The following is a 19,126-nucleotide window of genomic DNA, read 5'->3' on the forward strand; positions in this document are numbered from 1 at the left end:
GTGGAGGATATTTCCAGGGCCGTTGAGAAAACTGAGATGTACCGGTGCAGGAATAGTTTAGGATCCTCCACCCCTGCCGCCAATAGGTAAAGGTAGAGATTGGGGGGCCCATCCCCCAAGATGTAATAGGCCCCCCAAAGACCTCATGGGCTCCGGAGCAATGCACCGGCTGATCCCCCCCGCCCTTTGGTGGGCCAGGACATTGCTGCATTGCGTCCAGATCATGCATGTATCCTGGCCATCTCATCATCATCATGCAGGATGTTCCTTTAATCTTTATTGTGGGATGAGAACCGACAAGCTTCTTATGAGCCTGTGGACCTCGATTCGAGAAAGGATCTGCTTCAGTCTCCCCCATCCTCTTGCTAGAGTGGTGGTGAGAATAATACCTCACTATAGAATTAAATCGTTGTATAATACAATTTTCAATTATATCCATTAAATATATCACATTGAAAAACCACAAAACATTTTGCGATAATATGGAAATACAATAATTGGTATTTTGTCGAGATGGTCATGTTTTCCGCTAGACTCGACCAGCGCCGCTGCCTGACAGTGTGTCGCGTCTATCGGAGGTATTAGTACGCGTCTGTTTCAACTCCCACCCTGACAGACTGTGTTTTTTTTTTTTTTTTGTGTGTGTGTGTGTGTGTAACCACGCCTACACAGTGGCTGCCAAGGCTTACCCATGAGTTAAACCTTCTTTAGTTGGTAATGAGAAAGGCGTGGGTTCTAGCAGTGGACACCCGAAGGCAGCAGTGGGTGAAAACAAGCAAAATAAAGAAAAGTTTGGCTGTGAGAAGGTGCTAGACAGCCAGCCATAGTGACGAGGAGGCAGGAAGGTGGATCACCACCACAGGGAAGGTAAGGTCAGGAAGTGTTAGAATAAATTTAGGTAACTTAACGTCTTTTTAACGAATAACTGAACAATCCACGGTTTTAACTCATTTTAACGCATCTCACCTAACCTCCAGTACAATATATCCCTGTGTCAGCCTCGTCTCGTTGCTAAAAACCGTAAAATTTAATTTAATGAAAATGTAAACAATCTGGGTCGTCTCTATTTATCAGCCATTATGTATCTTATCTGTGAGTGTTTTAAACCAATACTGTCGCAAAGCGGAGCCACATGACCAAGCTTTAATATCCGCTCGTTAGATATACCTGCCATTACTTAGTTTAAGTTTGGCGAGGGTTTAAATGAGTGAGAAGGGTTGGTCGTCCCCTCCACTGGCCCCCCCACCGCCATCTTGGATAAGGCTCCCCAGCCCCCTCCGGTTCCAATATTTTTTTTTTATTTCCTAAGTATTTTATTTCGGCTTGTAGCTAAGATTTTATGGTTTGTAAAAATATTTCGTTGTTTTTTAAGTTATTTGAGCGCGTGTGTTGCGTGAAAAGTGGTGATTTTGGCGTTGTTTTTGTGTAAATAAGAGGGCCGTTTTCGGCGTATTTTTTTACGGTCCCAAAACTAAATTTTTTATTTCAGCCTGTACTAGGTTCTTATTAGTTTTAAAAAATAGTTGGTGTTTTTTTAAGTGTGTTGCCGTTCCGCTCAGTGAAATGTGTGCACCGTACACTTGTTTTTATTCGTGTTCAACTTCCAATAATATTGAATTTTTTTTTCGGTAGATTTTTTATTTGTGCTTGTAGCTCACTTTAAATGGTTTTAGAAAATAGTTCAGATTTTTTTAAGTGTTTTTCGTTATGTTTAAGCCAGAATGGGTGGACATTTGAACGATTTTAAATGGGGTGAAGGTTCCAACAGTTTCCAGATACTTCTTTTTAAATATCTTTAATACTGCTGCGTTTTGAAATGTGTTGTTATTTGTGGTATTAATTAAAATGTGTGGCAAGTGTGAATTTATAAAGCATTCCTGTCTAGCTGCGTTTTTTAGAGGGGTCATTTTCAAAATGAAATACGTACGTACGTAAATAACTGTCGCTGTGACGTCATCAACCCCCAGCCGTGACGTCATCAGAGTGGTACCCTGCCTAACTCCCTTCCAGTCCCTCCCAGTAAATATTCAGTGTTTTTTTTTTCAAGGTATTTCAAGGTGTGTGTGTGTGTGTGTGTGTGTGTGTGTGTGTGTGTGTGTGTGTGTGTGTGTGTGTGTGTGTGTGTGTGTGTATTGCCTTATTTTCCGTTGTACAGATGGTGATGCAGTGTGTGTTGCTTTATTTTTCGTTGTACAGATGGTGATGCAGTGTGTGTGTGTTTGTGTGTGTGTGTGTGTGTGTGTGTGTGTTGCCTTGTCTTATGCTTATGCAGTGTGTGTGTGTGTGTGTGTGTGTGTGTGTTTTGCCTTGTCTTTCGTTGTACAGATGCTTATGCAGTGTGTTTGTGTGTGTGTGTGTGTGTGTGTGTGTGTGTGTGTGTGTTGCCTTGTCTTTCGTTGTACATATGCTTATGCAGTGTGTGTGTGTGTGTGTTGCCTTGTCTTTCGTTGTACATATGCTTATGCAGTGTGTGTGTGTGTGTGTGTGTGTGTGTGTGTGTGTGTGTGTGTGTGTGTGTGTGTGTGTGTGTGTGTGTGTTGCCTTGTCTTTCGTTGTACATATGCTTATGCAGTGTGTGTGTGTGTGTGTGTGTGTGTGTGTGTGTGTGTGTGTGTGTGTGTGTGTGTGTGTGTGTGTGTGTGTGTTGCCTTGTCTTTCGTTGTACGAGTACATATGCTCTCTCTCTCTCTCTCTCTCTCTCTCTCTCTCTCTCTCTCTCTCTCTCTCTCTCTCTCTCTCTCTCTCTCTCTCTCTCTCTCTCTCTCTCTCTCTCTCTCTCACCTGGTTCCTCGGATGCTTATGCAGTATGCTTATGCAGTGTGTTTGTGTGTGTGTGTGTGTGTGTGTGTGTGTGTGTGTGTGTGTGTGTGTGTGTGTTGCCTTGTCTTTCGTTGTACATATGCTTATGCAGTGTGTGTGTGTGTGTGTGTGTGTGTGTGTGTGTGTGTGTTGCCTTGTCTTTCGTTGTACATATGCTTATGCAGTGTGTGTGTGTGTGTGTGTGTTGCCTTGTCTTTCGTTGTACATATGCTTATGCAGTGTGTGTGTGTGTGTGTGTGTGTGTGTGTGTGTGTTGCCTTGTCTTTCGTTGTACATATGCTTATGCAGTGTGTGTGTGTGTGTGTGTGTGTGTGTGTGTGTGTGTGTGTGTGTGTTGCCTTGTCTTTCGTTGTACATATGCTTATGCAGTGTGTGTGTGTGTGTGTGTGTGTTGCCTTGTCTTTCGTTGTACATATGCTTATGCAGTGTGTGTGTGTGTGTGTGTGTGTTGCCTTGTCTTTCGTTGTACATATGCTTATGCAGTGTGTGTGTGTGTGTGTGTGTGTGTGTGTGTGTGTGTGTGTGTGTGTTGCCTTGTCTTTCGTTGTACATATGCTCTCTCTCTCTCTCTCTCTCTCTCTCTCTCTCTCTCTCTCTCTCTCTCTCTCTCTCTCTCTCTCTCTCTCTCTCTCTCTCTCTCTCTCTTATATATATATATATATATATATATATATATATATATATATATATATATATATATATATATATATATATATATATATATATATATATATATATATATATATATATATATATATATATATAACCTAAATTCTGCTGTATATGGAAAGTGGCAGTTTTGCATAATATTTGGAATAATTACATATATACGATCATTTTACCAGAAGTACAATAATTTCAACCTGTTTAGTACGATAATATGGCCAAAACGATCTTGCAACGCTGCCAACGCGGTGAGCACTGTGTTGACAAGCCGCCGCCACGCGCGGACGCTGGTCACGTATTTTCGTTTGGTGCTGTTATTTCTCTCACCACAGCCATGAAGTCCAAGACGAGGATAGTGCAGATATCCAACATAGCCCCTCAAGCCACCAAGGACCAGATGTCGACGCTGTTTGGCTTCATCGGCAAGATTGAGGACATTCGCCTGTACCCAACCATGTTAGTGTCCAGTGCCTGCCTTCCCCTTGCTTCCCAGCTTGCCTCCCCACTGGTCATTGCTTAACATTTAGGCTCTCTGCTCTAGGTTATGAACTTGCCAGTCATAGGTAACGGGTGTTGCTACTGTAGGTCAGCTTTCTCTGGCAGGTTGCTGCACTTATTCACTAATTTAGAGGGGAGGAACATGCTCCTTTTGTGGGCGTGATGTTTTGCCATCCTTTTTCAAGTTGTAGGCTGTGGGAGTGTTTGGGTACAAGTTTGAGATCCCTACCTGTATACTTAGGTCTCCCATGCACAGAATAATCCCTTGCAGAAAAACCCGGGTATTATGTAGTTTAAGACAATACAGAGTAGGTAGTTATGACGATTCTAGAGATAGTTGCTTTCAATGGCTATTAACCTAATGGTGAGTGTTTTGGATATCACTATACAGTTGCATCCTTCAGATAGTCCTTGCTTATTACAACAGTGCCATGGTATAATTTGAAACTTATTGAATTCTGGTACTACAGTAATGAGGGCATCTGGTGCCGGCTAGGAAAGCTTTAATCCCCGCAGTGAGAGGCTGCTGCAAGCCAGGATTGAACTTGCCACCCTTAGGCATGAGAGGAGCAGTGTACCACAGAGACACCAGTCCCTGTGACATGATAACCTTATAACCTTGTTCTCTGACCTTAGTCATTTAAAATGTTAAGAGATAGTAAGTAGCAATAAGCATAGATTAGTTTAAAAATAGCTTTTACAGCTTAGATGGATGATGAGGAGCACTGCTGATAACAGCCACCACGCTCTTGCTTGAAATGGGTATCTTTCTATGTAGGTATTTAGATTTACAACTTGCCTTGCACTATCTATTTGTTTACAGACATTATATGTATTGATGTGGTAAGAAGCAAGGGAAAGATGAAGAATGATTCCTTTTATTGATCTGTTATGGTTGACATGGCCTATAGTAAAATAGTTTTGTATGGAATGTTTAGGTGTTGCCACTGTGGAGATTCCTCTGGTCACTGCTTTGCCACACTTATTATAATGTGTGCTCATCTTTGTCTACTACATTAACTACTTATTGCTTCAGAATGAATCTGAAGACATCAACTTCTTTAAGGATAAAAATATTATGGATGTTTTGTCTCTTTAAAGGATAATAGCAATGATTTCAGTATATATACTACAACACTTGATATCGCTGCTTCCTGACATTTCCAAGGCCAAGGCCATGACTAAAGGCTCAGTGCAAAATAGTTTGACAAGCTGCACACACTGCTGCTGGCTTTTAAGGATATTACATCTGTGTTCCCTGTAACTTATAAGGGATTTTTTTTACCCAGGACCTCCAAAACTTAATTAAAGTATCCAGGTAAAAAAATAATCTTGCCAAGCATTCTGAAACATCAAGAATTACAAAGACAGCAAATTTGCCACACACTGTATTGGACTTTGTTTTATTCAGGGTCTGGTAAGTTTATGTACAGTTCCAGAGTAGCTGCAATTATTGAATGTATTGAGTCATATGAGACACATATAGCACAATTTTTAAAAGGCATGACTATGAAGGAATAAATGGATATGATAGGTGGAAGAGGGTAACTAGCAGTTTGGATGCAAAGATTTGGATAAATGAAAAAAATATATTTCATAATTTCATCTCTATATGCCATTTAATTGCTGTGTATTTCAGCTAAAAAGCATATTTGATCTCTAGAAAACTGTAAAACTAACCTGGCAGGATTTTGTACTTGACCTTAGAGTGAAGATGAATGAAAAAACAATATGTACCTTAACCTGAATATTTATCTCTTTCCTACATGTATCATCTCCTACTGCCACCAGCACTGGAATGCATTGCTGGCATACTAGCATAACATTCTATTTATCATCAATTTTCATTACACTCAAGACAGTGAAAATGAGGAAACCTTTTTCTCAGGATGGCAAGAATACAAGATTGACACACACACACACACACACACACACACACACACACACACACACACACACACACACACACACACACACACACACACACACACACACACACACGAACAAAAAAAGCCTTAACCCCCTACTGACACCGGAGACTGACAGCATTTCTATAATAACTGTTATTTTGCAGTCGCGATGTTGCCATACCAGTCCAGTCTCGTATTTGTTTTCTCAAGTTCCATGACCGGGACTCGGTGTCTGTGGCGCAGCACCTCACCAACACTGTCTTCATTGACCGAGCCCTCATCATCATCCCCTTCACCCTGGGAGACATGCCTGACGAGCAGCGCGCCATGGAGATCCTGGGCACCGGGGGAACCATTCCAGGCATTGGGCCGGAGACCAAGTGGCCGCCGCACCTCACTAACCAGGTGGGTGGTGGTGGCTCACAGTGGAGTTTCCTTGAATGAACAGCATAAGACACTGACTTTTACCCCTATTGTTAATATTACATCTATTAAGAGGAGTTTCAGTTTTTGTTTTGTTTGAGCTTATTTCATGTGATTTATTTATTTATTTATTTACTTTTTTTTTCCCCTTGCTGCTTCTGTGATGTTTAATTTTGGTACTAAATTCTCCCTTTTTATTGTACACATTTTTTTGCTTATTTATTTTACTTACTCTGTTTTTTACTATTCTGTTTTGTTTTATTGTACATACTTTGTTTCATCTTGTTTATCATCTCTTTAAAGTTTATTTATTTGTTTATTGGCATGTTCATGTTTGTGTTGGAGGCTTGCCTGCAATTTATTTAGTGTGTATGGAAATTCATCTCATTTAAGTACTTGATAATTAAATTGTATTTTATATAGTAATATAATACATATAGATTTTTTCCCATCAAATTAAATAAGGTTTCATTGTAAGTGTTTTTCTTACAGTAAAATCCCTCTTATCCGGCATCAACGGGACCGCCAACATGCCGGATACTTGAATATTGCCAGATACTTGAATAGAAGTGAAATTATGTCCACAATCACCACCCTACACTCACGCATCTTATAACAAAGATCAGCTGATCTTAATCAGCAGCTGATCTGATCAGCTGCCTAAGTGTAAGCACAACACGCTTCCTCTTTTCTACAACTTTAGGCATGATGAAGGCGTCAGGCAATAAACAGTGCACACGCGGAACTGAGTCACTGAGTAAACACAGTGCAGTGGGCCGCGGGTGACACGAAGCAGTGCGCTCTGGTGGCGAGGGGACAAAGTATGCCTCGTGCGGGAATTTTAATCGATTTTACGAATACACATTGATTTTTTATTGATTTTAAGGCTCGGAGAAAAATGTGCCGGATACTTGAATGTTGGATGAGAGGGATTTTACTGTATTTCTTTTTCTTTTTTCCCATAATAGAAGAGGTTCATTGTTACCATGGCAGGTCATTAGGGAGAAAAGTGTGAATTACCATAATGTAAAGGAACAGATTATGAGAAGTCACACCTGCTGATGTTTCTTTTCACACTGTGTGGTGCTCAGTGGTAGTTGGTGTGGGAATTTACCCAAAATAGATGTGGGTGTAGTTTTCATATTTTTCATTTTCACAACATTATGTCCAGCAATCAGGTGAAGTTCAAAGCTGTTTATGCAAAGTTTTGAATTATAGAAGTTGAGTGGATAGGATAACAGATACTGACATCAGTCTTTATTGCCCCCACAGATTGAGGGCATTGTTTTGAGGACAATTGACCCACACCTGGCAGAGAATGACCTGCCAGATTACCCTCCACTGCCGGCCACCACTGAGTCCCACAAGATCAATGACATCCGGCGCACCATTGTCTTCGATAACCTGGATCCAAGTGTAAGTAACTTTAGCTTTGTGTCAAGTGAATTGGTTCATCAGATAAGCACATCATTATATTTTAATTTTTACACCTCTGAATCCACACTTGACACTTTTAAGGATGTCTAGTTTAAGAGGGTGTCTGATAGTGGTCTTTAAGTGGTATAGGATGATATAACATGATATAAGCAATATAACAAGGTTAACATAAGCAAGATTATCAGGATCAGAAATCAGGATAGAACAAGAAATAATGGGTTCAGGCTCAAAAAAGTTAGACTTAAAAGAGAAAGGAATTGGTTTGCAGATACAGTGGTAGATGAATGAAACAGACTAAGTAATCAGTTGTTAGTGCTGTTTCATGAGGGAGTTTAAAAGAAGATAAGACAAATTTATGAGTGCTGTTTCATGAGGGAGTTTAAAAGAAGATAAGACAAATTTATGGATGGGATGATAGGTGGAAATGGTTATGTGTGTTTAATACAGGAACTGCCACATGTAGGTCTGCTGGCTTGCAGCTTTCCTTATTTCCTTATGTTATTTTCTTATCTCATTGTTTTCCATCTCTTTTCAGATCACCACAGACCAGCTTCTGGAGTTGGCATCAAAGGCTGGGGAAGTGCGATATGCACGTCTTGGGGTGGAGAACAATGGATCAAGAAATGCCTTGGTGGAATACTCAGAGCAGCCCTCCATCATCCCTGCCCTCAAGCTGCACCACCTGGAGCATATGGGGAAGCAGATCAAGTGAGCAGTGAGATGCTTGCACTAGCCTTCCTTTACATCACTCTTCAAAACAGTGGAAACAAAAGCATTTTTTCATATGAATTCCTCTCCTCGGATCACCTGAAGATCCGCCACCCCAGCCGCACTCGGGGTGGCAGATCTTCAGGTGAGACAATCTGGGGTGGCGGAACTTCAGGTGATCCCATACTTTTAATGAAGTAAACTTTTTTCTGCGTTTTTTATATCCACTCAGTTTTTTAATGCGTTCATGTTGTTAGGTTAGGTTAGGCTAGGCTAACCTAACCTAACCTAACCTAACCTAACCTAACCAAGTGAGAGAGTCTGGGATGGCGGATCTTCAGGTGAGACAATCTGGGGTGGCGGATCTTCAGGTGATCCCTGTGGGGTGGCGGATCTTCAGGTGATCCCTCTCCTCTAATTGACTGTCATCAGCCTCTCTCTCATTGCCTGCCTGCTTCTATATTTTCTCCTTCCTATAACTTGAACTCTTTCAGGAGGTAGGTTTCAAAACACATCCTCCAATCTGGATGATCCTTTTGACCTTTCTTTTGGGACTGCACCTCATCGGACCTTTTTTTACTTTTGTTTTGCTCTGTTGCCCTTGGCCAGAGCCCCTCTTACATAGAAAAAAGATAGTTTGTTTCTTATCAGCTATTGGAGGCTTAATCCTTTGATGCCTGCTGATAGTTTGGCATTTGTTATTTGTATAAGCCTTGACAGTCTTAACTAGCAGAGGTCTGACTGCTCATACATGCATGTGGTTAGTCTTTTCTTTGCTCTCAGTGTTATCTTTTTTAAAACTCACTCCTAATTTGTATCACACTCTTATCTTTTAGTTCAAGGAAAACCCATAGCAGTCTAAGAGTTAACAACAGATGCCTTTGTAGGTTGTTGTTGGAATTGTATTGCTTTTTATACTTTTATGGCTATAGTTTATTTCATATAATGTTACTCAAGGTCTTAAATAGGATCTTTGACAATTGTGGAGCTAATGTTGATCCAAAGAAAAGAAAATTTGTGTGGAAAAATAATTCATTACTATTTTGGATATTTTTTATTCTTTGTGTTTTTAAATGTAAGTTTATGCATGTGGACTCTTCTGCAAGAGACATCAGAATGGTATACAGTGAGATATATTTTTATTTACTTCACTTTTTTGTATCTGCATATAACTTCACCAATTCTTCCCAGGGTAAATCACTCTTCAGTGGCTATTGTGAAGCCACAGACCAAGAGCAATGAGGCAGCCCAGCGGGAGATTGAGGAAGCCATGAGGAGGGTGAAGGAGGCACAGAACTTCATTGCCTCTGCCATAGATCCCGTTATGTCATTCCTTGATTCGTCATCCAAAGAGAAGAGGTCCCGCTCTAGATCAAGGTAATGACTGTAGCATCCCTGCACATGTGCAAAGAATAAGAGGACTGAGAGAAGCAAGAGTTGTGTATGTGGAAGGCATGGCTGGGGAATGTTTCAGTGCCATTATCTCTGGAAATTCTGGGCAGAAGATATCATAAAAGACAACATTCTGATAAAAGAGATAAGGCTATTTCTGATATGCAGATAGAAATATTACAAAAAATAACTATCACTCCTGCTTGAGGTTAGAGTTTCACACATGACATGTTCCTCCCCTGCCCAGGTCACGCTCCAGGTCTCGCCGCCGCACCAGATCACGTTCACGTCGCTCTAAGTCTCACCGACGGACACGCTCCCGCTCGCCACGCCACCGGTCACGCTCCAGGTCCAGGTCAAGGGAGCGGCGGCGTTCTCGCAGCCGCTCACGCAGGAAGAGGTCATCCTCCAGGTCACACAGGAGATCCAGGTCCAGGTAATTCTTGTCCTCCTTCATAGAGAATGTTTGGAGTTTTGATGGTAGAAACTTCTGTCTATGAATCTCTTTAGTGTGTTTATAAGGGTTTGTATGAGCACTGAATGAGCATAATGCAAAGAGTGACATGCTCATAAGCTGTCCAACTTCATAGGGAAAAATGAAGATGATAAATGAAATTGCAACAATAATGGTAATGAAAATGCAGGGCATCTTTTACAAGTCTGCCATTACAGTTCAGAAGATTCTGCATAATAATGTTTTGTATAAGTTTCTTACATAATCAGTCAATGAATCTCTTTGTCAAGGGAGTTTTTATTACTCACTCAATCTCAAATTGCTCATAAAAGTCCCAAATTTTTCATGTTAGGAATCTTTCAGTGATATCAGGAGAATATTACATCCTTCCACATACTGTAAACATGTAGAGTCTTACTAGTATCATAACACCAAATATCATATCTGGTTCAAGCATTTTAAGGAATCATAGCAACTTCACATGAGTATGCATGTCTGTTTCTGTCCATCAACTGTAGCCATTTGTACCCACAGGTCTCGATCAAGAAGAAAGTCACGCTCCAAGTCCCGGTCAAAGCGTTCCCGTTCCAAGTCCAAGAGCAAATCCACTTCTTCCCGTAAGGACAAGAGTAGCAGTAGCAGTAAAAGCAAGGACAAGGACAGAGATAAAGACCGAGACAGAGACAAGACTAAGGATAAGGACAAAGAAAAGGATAAAGACAGGGATAAGGATAAAGAGAAGGACAAGGAGAAGAAGGAAGATAAGAAGTCAGATGTAGTAAAGATGGAAGTTATAGAAGAGCTGGATGAAAATAAAGAAATTAAAGAGGAAATAATGAAGGTTGAGGACATCAAAGAAGAAAAGGAAGACAAAGATTCTGAGCAGGATAAAGAAGCAGAAAATATCAAAGAAGAGGAGAAGGACAAGGAAGTGGAAAAAGAAAAGGAAAAATTAAAAGACAAAGATAAGGAAAAGAGTAGAGAAAAGGAGAAAGACAAGGATAGAAAAGAAAAGGATAAAGACAGAGACAGAGATAAGGATAAGGATCGGGAGAAGGACAGAGATCGGAAGAAGGAAGTAAGTGTGTATGTTTGTTTTGGTTTGCAAATCTTTGTATCTACTTACATTTTATCCTTTTTTTTTTTTTTTATAATATTAAGACTGTATTAGGCTTATGATATTTTCTTTGTCACTTATTGCCCAGTAAATAGTTTGGTATGGCTTTAGGTATTGTTTTGATGTTCACTGTGTTGTGTTGCTCTCCTTCATTATGGTACTTTAATGTATGGCACTTATTATCTGTATTCCTCAAACATTCATATGTGTTTCTGTGTGTGTGTATTCCTTCTCTTATTTTTGTATCTACTCTTAGTATCCTGGATTTTTAAGTCAAGCTGTTTATGATGCTGTGCAAATGAAGCAAGTAACTTTATTTTTCTGTTCTATTTTGTAATACTTTTTGAGCATCCATTTAACATGTCTCTTTGCATCCCATGTTACAGTCAAGTAGCAAGTCCCGCCGCTCCAAGTCTCACAGTCGCTCTAGGGAACGCAAGAGTCGCCGTAGCAGGTCAAGGTCGCGCTCCAAGAGGTCCAGGTCACGGTCACGTTCCAAGAGTCGCACCCGCTCCAAGAGGTCTCACAAGTCAAGATCCAGGTAATGTTCATCATGAGGATAGTGATAGTGGTTCACTTGAGAATGTACTCCTGTAAGTAAACATCTGACCTATGACTTTCTCCCCATGGTCAGGTCCCGGTCACGGCGCAGGTCACGCAGCAGGTCACCACGCTCTCGCCGTGACAGATCCAGGGAGCGCCGTGGCCGCTCTCATGAACGCTCCAAAAGGAGATCAAGGTCATCGTCCAGGTCCAAGTAAGGCATACATCCTTTGTCAGTCTATTTTCAGAGATGCCCTCAGGCTCATCCTGAAGGCTGCCACATGCTGGACTTCTATATGAATTTCTCTGTTGAACTGAACAATTTTTTGCAATGGAGTATTGTCAGTCTGTGTATGAATGTCTCTACATGTTTGTCTATCCATCTATCCTTCCATGTGTATTTGATTATTGTTCTTAAGAACTCCCCTAAGGGAATGGCTGCATTAATAGCCTCCATTTATATTAGTTCCTGCATTTCTCCCACGCATGCTGTAATTCTTTTGTTCTCCTTGTCACTTTATCTCACATATTCCAAACTTCCTTCTGTTACATTGCAAGTCACACTAATGCCTTGCATCTACCATACTGATATTAGTTATTTAATTTTCTGTGGCCATACCAGCTTAAGATGCTGCATTTAAAATCCCCTTAACTTCCTGACACTTAACTTCTTCACCTTTACTTGGCACACCAAATCTATTTTGCACTCGAAATTTGTCTCAGAGATTCCCTCTATCACATCCTGTAATTGTGTCGATGTGAAGCGGATGCCACACTGACAGTACTGCATCACATAAAATGGAAGTTTCACTGAAAAATGTCGTAGAAAAGAACTTGTGTTCCTTTAGATTGGGGCTCCCAACTTTTTTTTTTTTCTCTCTCTCTCTCTCTCTCTCTCTCTCTCTCTCTCTCTCTCTCTCTCTCTCTCTCTCTCTCTCTCTCTCTCTCTCTCTCTCTCTCTCTCTCTCTCTCTCTCTCTCTCTCTCTCTCTCTCTCTCTCCCCCCCCCCCCTTTCCCCCCTTATTACTTAATGTACCTCCTTTTTTTTCCTGGTGTGTCCTAGTATCTTCCCAAAATTGTCATTTTATTTGAGGGGTAATTGACCTCCAGATTGGGAACCACTGCCTTAAATATTAGCTAGCAATTGTGCACTCTCATCTTTTTTTACCAGGGCTCTTGCTGAGACAGGCCCTGGTGGGTCAGTGTTAGTTCACAATGCTGCACTTGAACCCTTTCTCAGCTCTGTGGTGTAAATATAAAGCTGTTGGTTAGGTAATTTTTTTCTCTTCCCCAGGTCAGGGAAGACCAAAGATAAGGATTCCAGCAAAAAGTAAGTTCTATGTTTCTTTACTTTATGTATAAACAAATTTAGATCAAAGTTTCCAATATCTAAACTTCAAAGGACTTTTCAAAGGATGAAATATAATGGATAGATGTAAAATATATATGTAAGATACTGCAGAAGTGGAGGAAAATTCTGCTCGATGTTTGAAAAATATAGATGACAACAATGTTAGTTCTTTCTGTCACATTTCTGCACCTTTGAGGTGAAATGAACCACAGGATAGTCAAGAACCAAACAATGAAATTCCAAAAAAAATGAAGGCTGAAGCTTTCAGCAGAAAGTTATACTTCATTAGTCACATGTCTGTTATGGGAGTATGTTTTGGCCTATACTCTGATGCTCAGAAACTATGCACTGATTCTTTGAGCCATACAGGTGCTGTCTGTGCTATTTTCTGTCAAGACATTGTATGCAGCAATGCTTCACTTGGGCTCTCTGTTTCCATGGTACATCAGTAATCTTTTTTTTTTTTTTTTTTTTCATTCATAATTCATCTAAAGAATATGATATCTTGACTTCTTTGTTGGCAGAGTGCAATCTTGGGCTAAAAAGAGGTGAAGTCAGCTGTTATGTTGAGCGGGATGTATTGTAACTCAAAATTACAAAGAATAATGGGGTAAACAAAGTTGAAGTCAGCTGTTATGTTGAGTGAAATGCATTGTAACTCAAAATCACAAAGAATAATACAGTTCCCCCATACTTTTTTTTATATTCAGGCATTATTTTTACAGTGCATGAATGCAGTCATGCATGTGCATGAGACAAGCATCATAAGTTGCTACTGTTGTATATCCAGTGACATCTTGCTGAACTCCATTTTGGTTATTTCAGAAACCATTGTAAGTAGATTATTGAGTTCGATATATAAATACTTAAGTGAAAGCTACTGAAGGTGGATAGTTCCTGTGATGGCTAGTACATTGGCATAGTGTGGGCTTGGTTAGGTTAGATTCCCTGCCTTCCAATCACCAATACTGTTAAATTGTCCTCATGTTTAGCTGCTGTATGCCCCATGGTAGCTTCACATGGTGGAAAGATTTTACTGCAGAAAAAAAGGCTGTAGACTGTTGTTTCTGTTATTTTATCTGTAGTAGTGTCTGATAGCATTGACAGGTGCATCATTTAAGCTTTATTCATATTTGCAGGCTCAAAAGTCATACACATATCCACAGTACATAATTAAGGTGATATTGTCAACAGCAGTACTTCATATATCTTTAGCATTGTTTCACTATTAATGTAGGTCTTAAAAAGTTACTTGTCAACACTTACATCTTGTTCTATATCCTTTCTCTTTCTCTCTTTGTCAACATCTTCTACATCTTGTTCTATATAATTTCTCTTCCTCTCAGTAGTCAGCAACATTGCCCCATTAGCTCTGTTATACTCTAACTCTTACTTGAGTCATCAAATTTAAACAAGACAGCTGATCTGAATCATGCCATTGGGATTGCTTTTAGAGTGTATATGAATACCCACTTCATTGTAAATACTGATCACGGACTGCTGGGAGGCACATGCAGCCAAAGGGAGTAAACTCCATGAAAACTGAGGCTGTAGTTACAGTAATATCAAGCTGCATTGATCATCTGAAAACATTTAACTGATTTTTATGTCAGGCATATAATAATATTTTCCACACAGTGGGATTAGTAACTATGCTTGATACCAAAAACATTACAAAATGATCAGAAATCTGTAGAAACCCTTATAAAGATTCACCACATTTCAAGTTTATTGCAATACATTTTCTCTGCACTTGGATTAATAACTATATATCATTACAAAGTCATTACAAAATGATAAGAAATATGTATTAACCCTAATAAAGATTCCCACCACTCATAGCAATTAGTGGTCATAAAATACTTGAGGTACTGATGAACTGTTTAGCTGCCTGGCATTCATGACAAACTGGTGATGTATCAGGGCAGAGTTCTTTAAAGTATGAGTCGGAAGCCTGCACTGGGTCATATGCTCTTGTTCATTGGGTTGCTACAGTGTAGACAGATATATAAGCAGGAAGTGAAATGTAATGTGTGTGTGCGTGAATTGGTTTTCATGTCAGAGGGAGAAAGATACATTACAATGGACGTACAGGGTCGTGAAGGTAGTATATAAAGTCAAATTGGGTCGTGATGAAAAAAATTTGAAAAACACTACATTAAGGACTCACCACACTGGTCATTTGTCCACAGGAAAGACTCTCACCGGGACCGCAGCCGAAGCCGGGATGGCAAGGACCGGGACAAGGACAAGCAGAGGGACAAGGAGCGTGACAGAGAAAAAGACAAGAAAGATAAGAAGAAGGACAAGAAGGAGAAAGAAGAAAAGAAAAAAGAATCAAAGGTACAGAAAATTGTAGGTGTTAATGGATTTTCTAACCCACTTTGAATGTAGATATACTCTGTAACCACGTGTCTTAGTTGTTGATGACATGCACATACCTAACAACCACATCTCAGGTGTTGGTAATGTAGGGATATCCAATAACTGCATGTCTTAGTGGTGATGGTGTGCATTTTAAACAGACAATACTAACAAGATTGTGTATAGGTACTTTTCTTCAGTAGAATTTGAACTGAATTTAGTTTAAGAGGACAGACTTCCTAAATTTAGTATGTTTCTTCAATTTGCATACTTTCATTATCGTTATCACCAATGGAGGCTGTTGCAAAGGATGGCCATGGGTGAAATACCACAAGTATATTATCTCTGCAAAATTTTGTTCCACACAGCATCTGTACCTCTGCTACTTTGGTGTGCAGCCTCAGTCTCATGTCTGTCACAAAGAGGTCATTTCCTCTCATTTTATACCTCATATTCATTCATGAGCATTTTCTGAAGCAGTTTATCTTCATTCATTTTCTGGATCTGTCCGTCCTCCCATTGTTCTTCTCTGTATTCATTTGGGGCTAAGTCCACAATTCACTCTCAAGACCTACTCTTTCATACAGCTATTTCTGTAACCTTCCATTTCTCCTAAATCCACAGCTTTTGCGAGGAAGGACATCTCTACTGCCCTAATCCTTGACAAATCTCCTTCACTTGCTGTCCATGTTTCACAACCCTATGTCAGTGCAGGTAACAAATGCTGTTCCGTAGGCTGTTCTAGTCTCCCTACTAACGCCATTCACTGAACTGTTTATTTCATCATATATTTTCCTTCCTGCCATTAATCTTTTCACTGTTTTCTTTATTCTTCTTCTTTGTCTTTTCTTTATACAGAGTTGCTTTTTCCACTGATTTTTTTTCTCATTTTACATAGTATCTAAAGTTAACCTTACTGTCAATTCACTTGCTCCACATCTAGCATCACCATCCCATGTGCCTTCTCTCAAGCAATATGGCTCTTGTGTCACATGCATCATTTTCATGTACCATTTTCTTTCTTTCCCTGAAAATTAATTTCTACAGTCCATTCTCATGAAAGGATACCACTCAAAGCACATCCCCTGTCACATGTAAGGTATACTTTATTCTTCTTGGCTTAATTACTCCACCCCCACAGGGGGCATGGCCAGCAGCCAGCTGAGTGCAGGCAATACCTGGGTGGACCAGTGACCTGGTCCTGTTACACCTGGACAAGGCACCAAGACTTGTCATATAAGAAATAAAAAATGTTTGTAAAATGCAAGAAGGAAAAGTAAAAGTTTCTGTGCATTAAAAAGAGCTGCAAAAAAATAATATGTATGCCCTACAAAGGAAGCTATCTACAAAAAAAAAAAAAAAACGAAGTGTAGTCTTCAGAGTTACTTTGCCTCCATTTAGTTCAACCACCTCCATAAATGAAGCACTGAAAATGAGGTGGGGTGGGATTTGTCTATTACCAGACAACTAGTGGTGTAGTGGTAGGCCCCGTGTTGCTATGCTAGAATTGCAAGTCTTCTGATGTTTTAAAAAGTTTCTTATATGATATTTGAAAATGGTAAGGCCACTCCCTGAAACTTCTGTGTTCTTCCAAGGTGTCCCGGGACTATGATGAAGAGGAGCAGCTGGGATACGATGGAGAGGAGGAAAAGGGGAAAAAGAAGAAGGAGGAGGAGGACAGCAAGGACAAGGGAGAAACAGTTGACATGGACATCTCTGACTCTCCATAGCTACCTCCGAGGCTGCTAACCATTTTGAAGAAATATGTTTTCACTCCCAAGAACTCAACATAATCCTTGTTCAGTCTGTGCATTTCTTGATTTCAGCTCAACCTATTGTGACTATGAGTGATGCATTTCCCTGAAGGGGTGTATGTGGTGGTGTGAGGCATTTGTCACTGGTGGGTATTTTGTGTCCCACAGTATGCAGGTATGTGTGTGATTGGTGATTGGTAAGGGTAAGTAGTCTGGAATTAAAGGTTAAAACAGAGCGGTGAGATTTTGTTTCTTTGTGTTAATTATATTGAATGCACATAAAGTAAAATACATTTTGTTACTTTTTATTACCTCATTGAAACCATGTCATCATTTAATTTTGATATGTAAAACATCCTTTGCATTGTATTGCTTTATGTGATGAGATACCCATGTACTATTGAAACATGACATTTTCTGCTTTGTTTTATTTCTGCACTACGTTCACAACTTACAAGGACAGCTTTGTCTCTCTCTCTCTCTCTCTCTCTCTCTCTCTCTCTCTCTCTCTCTCTCTCTCTCTCTCTCTCTCTCTCTCTCTCTCTCTCTCTCTCTCTCTCTCTCTCTCTCTCTCTCTCTCTCTCTCTCTCTCTCTCTCTCTCTCTCTCTCTCTCTCTCTCTCTCTCTCTCTCTCTCTCTCTCTTTGTGTACAGGTATTCACACATCGATCTGTTTGTCTGTCTGTCTGTGTGTGTGCTGCAATAGAATGTTTGTGCATTGAAGTATGTTGTACATATGATTGCATTGAGAATTCCATATGTAAAGAGGCAGATAAGTGACCTTTGGTATGGGTAGAGGTATCACAAATTTGTTTCTGTCAGAATTATTAATCTTGATGATATGTATTACTTAACTCACCATAGAAACTGAAGAGATTTATGGTGAGAGTATTACATGATGCATTGACAACTCTTATGTGTCCATGCTGGGTAAAATGTTTCTCTTTTGTTATGTGTTGATGTCTTTTCTCGGCTGTCTTCTTTAAAGGGGATCTCAGCCTAGTCTACTGATAGATAAATAGGAAAAATAGATATGATTGTTTTATTCTTGAACTCTACAGTTGTGTAGCTTAACAGTAATATCTGTATCATATCTCTTGAAAACTGAAAGAGAAAGATATAGAGGAGCTATCATGATGCTCTTATGTAACTAGCAAGCTAATGAAAGGAAGGACAGCCACTCCATATGGTGTGGAGATGCCCCCACTTGAAGTGCAGGTGGGGATCTCAACTTCATGTCAGTACTGAAAAAATACACTTAAATAAATGGATATGCAGTATAAGTATTTGTATTACTTGACTCCTATTAAATTCAGTGACTAGACTAATGTACTTGTATTGTAGCTTGTTTATGGTTATTTAGGGACTAGCCCTCTTCAGTTTTTTTTTTTTTTCAAATTTTTTCATATCCTTGACCAGAGCCCCTCCTACATGAAAATAAGTAATAATAATGATAATAGTAATAATAATGATGATAATATAATAATAATAATAATAATAATAATAATAATAATATAACAAAGGTAGTTGAATGAGGTGGACATGAGCCTAGGAAGAGACTGCCATTGGTAAGTCGACCTTTAAGAGGCAGCTCCTTAAACCTACATAAGGTGGTTTATGCAGTAAACAGCGATATAGGGACGTGACTCCAAAGTGACAAGACCACGTGCGCATGGCTGCATTTGAAACG

The 19,126-nt window shown here is 39.8% G+C and overlaps 1 protein-coding gene across 4 annotated transcripts; it reads left to right on the forward strand.

Annotated features, from left to right (window-relative positions):
* The first annotated feature begins 617 nt into the window (after positions 1-617).
* Positions 618-18,719, forward strand: LOC135104355 (serine/arginine-rich splicing factor 11-like). 4 transcript variants are annotated; one of them, XM_064011670.1, is made up of 13 exons: positions 618-867; positions 3,819-3,942; positions 6,059-6,299; positions 7,590-7,733; positions 8,290-8,462; positions 9,654-9,839; positions 10,102-10,290; positions 10,843-11,386; positions 11,812-11,966; positions 12,060-12,182; positions 13,263-13,298; positions 15,512-15,674; positions 17,279-18,719. In XM_064011670.1, exons 2-13 carry the CDS (start codon positions 3,821-3,823, stop codon positions 17,411-17,413), a joined length of 2,211 nt encoding a protein of 736 aa, XP_063867740.1. In that variant the 5' UTR covers positions 618-867; positions 3,819-3,820; the 3' UTR covers positions 17,414-18,719. The 4 variants fall into 4 exon arrangements, with proteins under 4 accessions (XP_063867740.1, XP_063867738.1, XP_063867739.1 ...); XM_064011668.1 differs by lacking the exon at positions 618-867 and having other exon boundaries at positions 3,686-3,942; XM_064011669.1 differs by lacking the exon at positions 618-867 and having other exon boundaries at positions 3,686-3,942; positions 15,512-15,662.
* Positions 18,720-19,126: the final 407 nt, after the last annotated feature.

Source organism: Scylla paramamosain, chromosome 10 (genome assembly GCF_035594125.1).
Source record: "Scylla paramamosain isolate STU-SP2022 chromosome 10, ASM3559412v1, whole genome shotgun sequence".
Lineage (NCBI taxonomy): Eukaryota > Metazoa > Arthropoda > Malacostraca > Decapoda > Portunidae > Scylla > Scylla paramamosain.

What these genes read in the sequence shown, in the direction of transcription:
- LOC135104355 (XM_064011668.1), top strand. Translation starts at nt 3,701, where the DNA reads ATGGCCAAAACGATCTTGCAACGCTGCCAACGCGGTGAGCACTGTGTT. An exon ending in CGCCGCACCTCACTAACCAG is followed by an intron (nt 6,300 to 7,589) that starts GTGGGTGGTGGT and finishes TTGCCCCCACAG; the next exon opens with ATTGAGGGCATTGTTTTGAG. An exon ending in CACAGGAGATCCAGGTCCAG is followed by an intron (nt 10,291 to 10,842) that starts GTAATTCTTGTC and finishes TTGTACCCACAG; the next exon opens with GTCTCGATCAAGAAGAAAGT.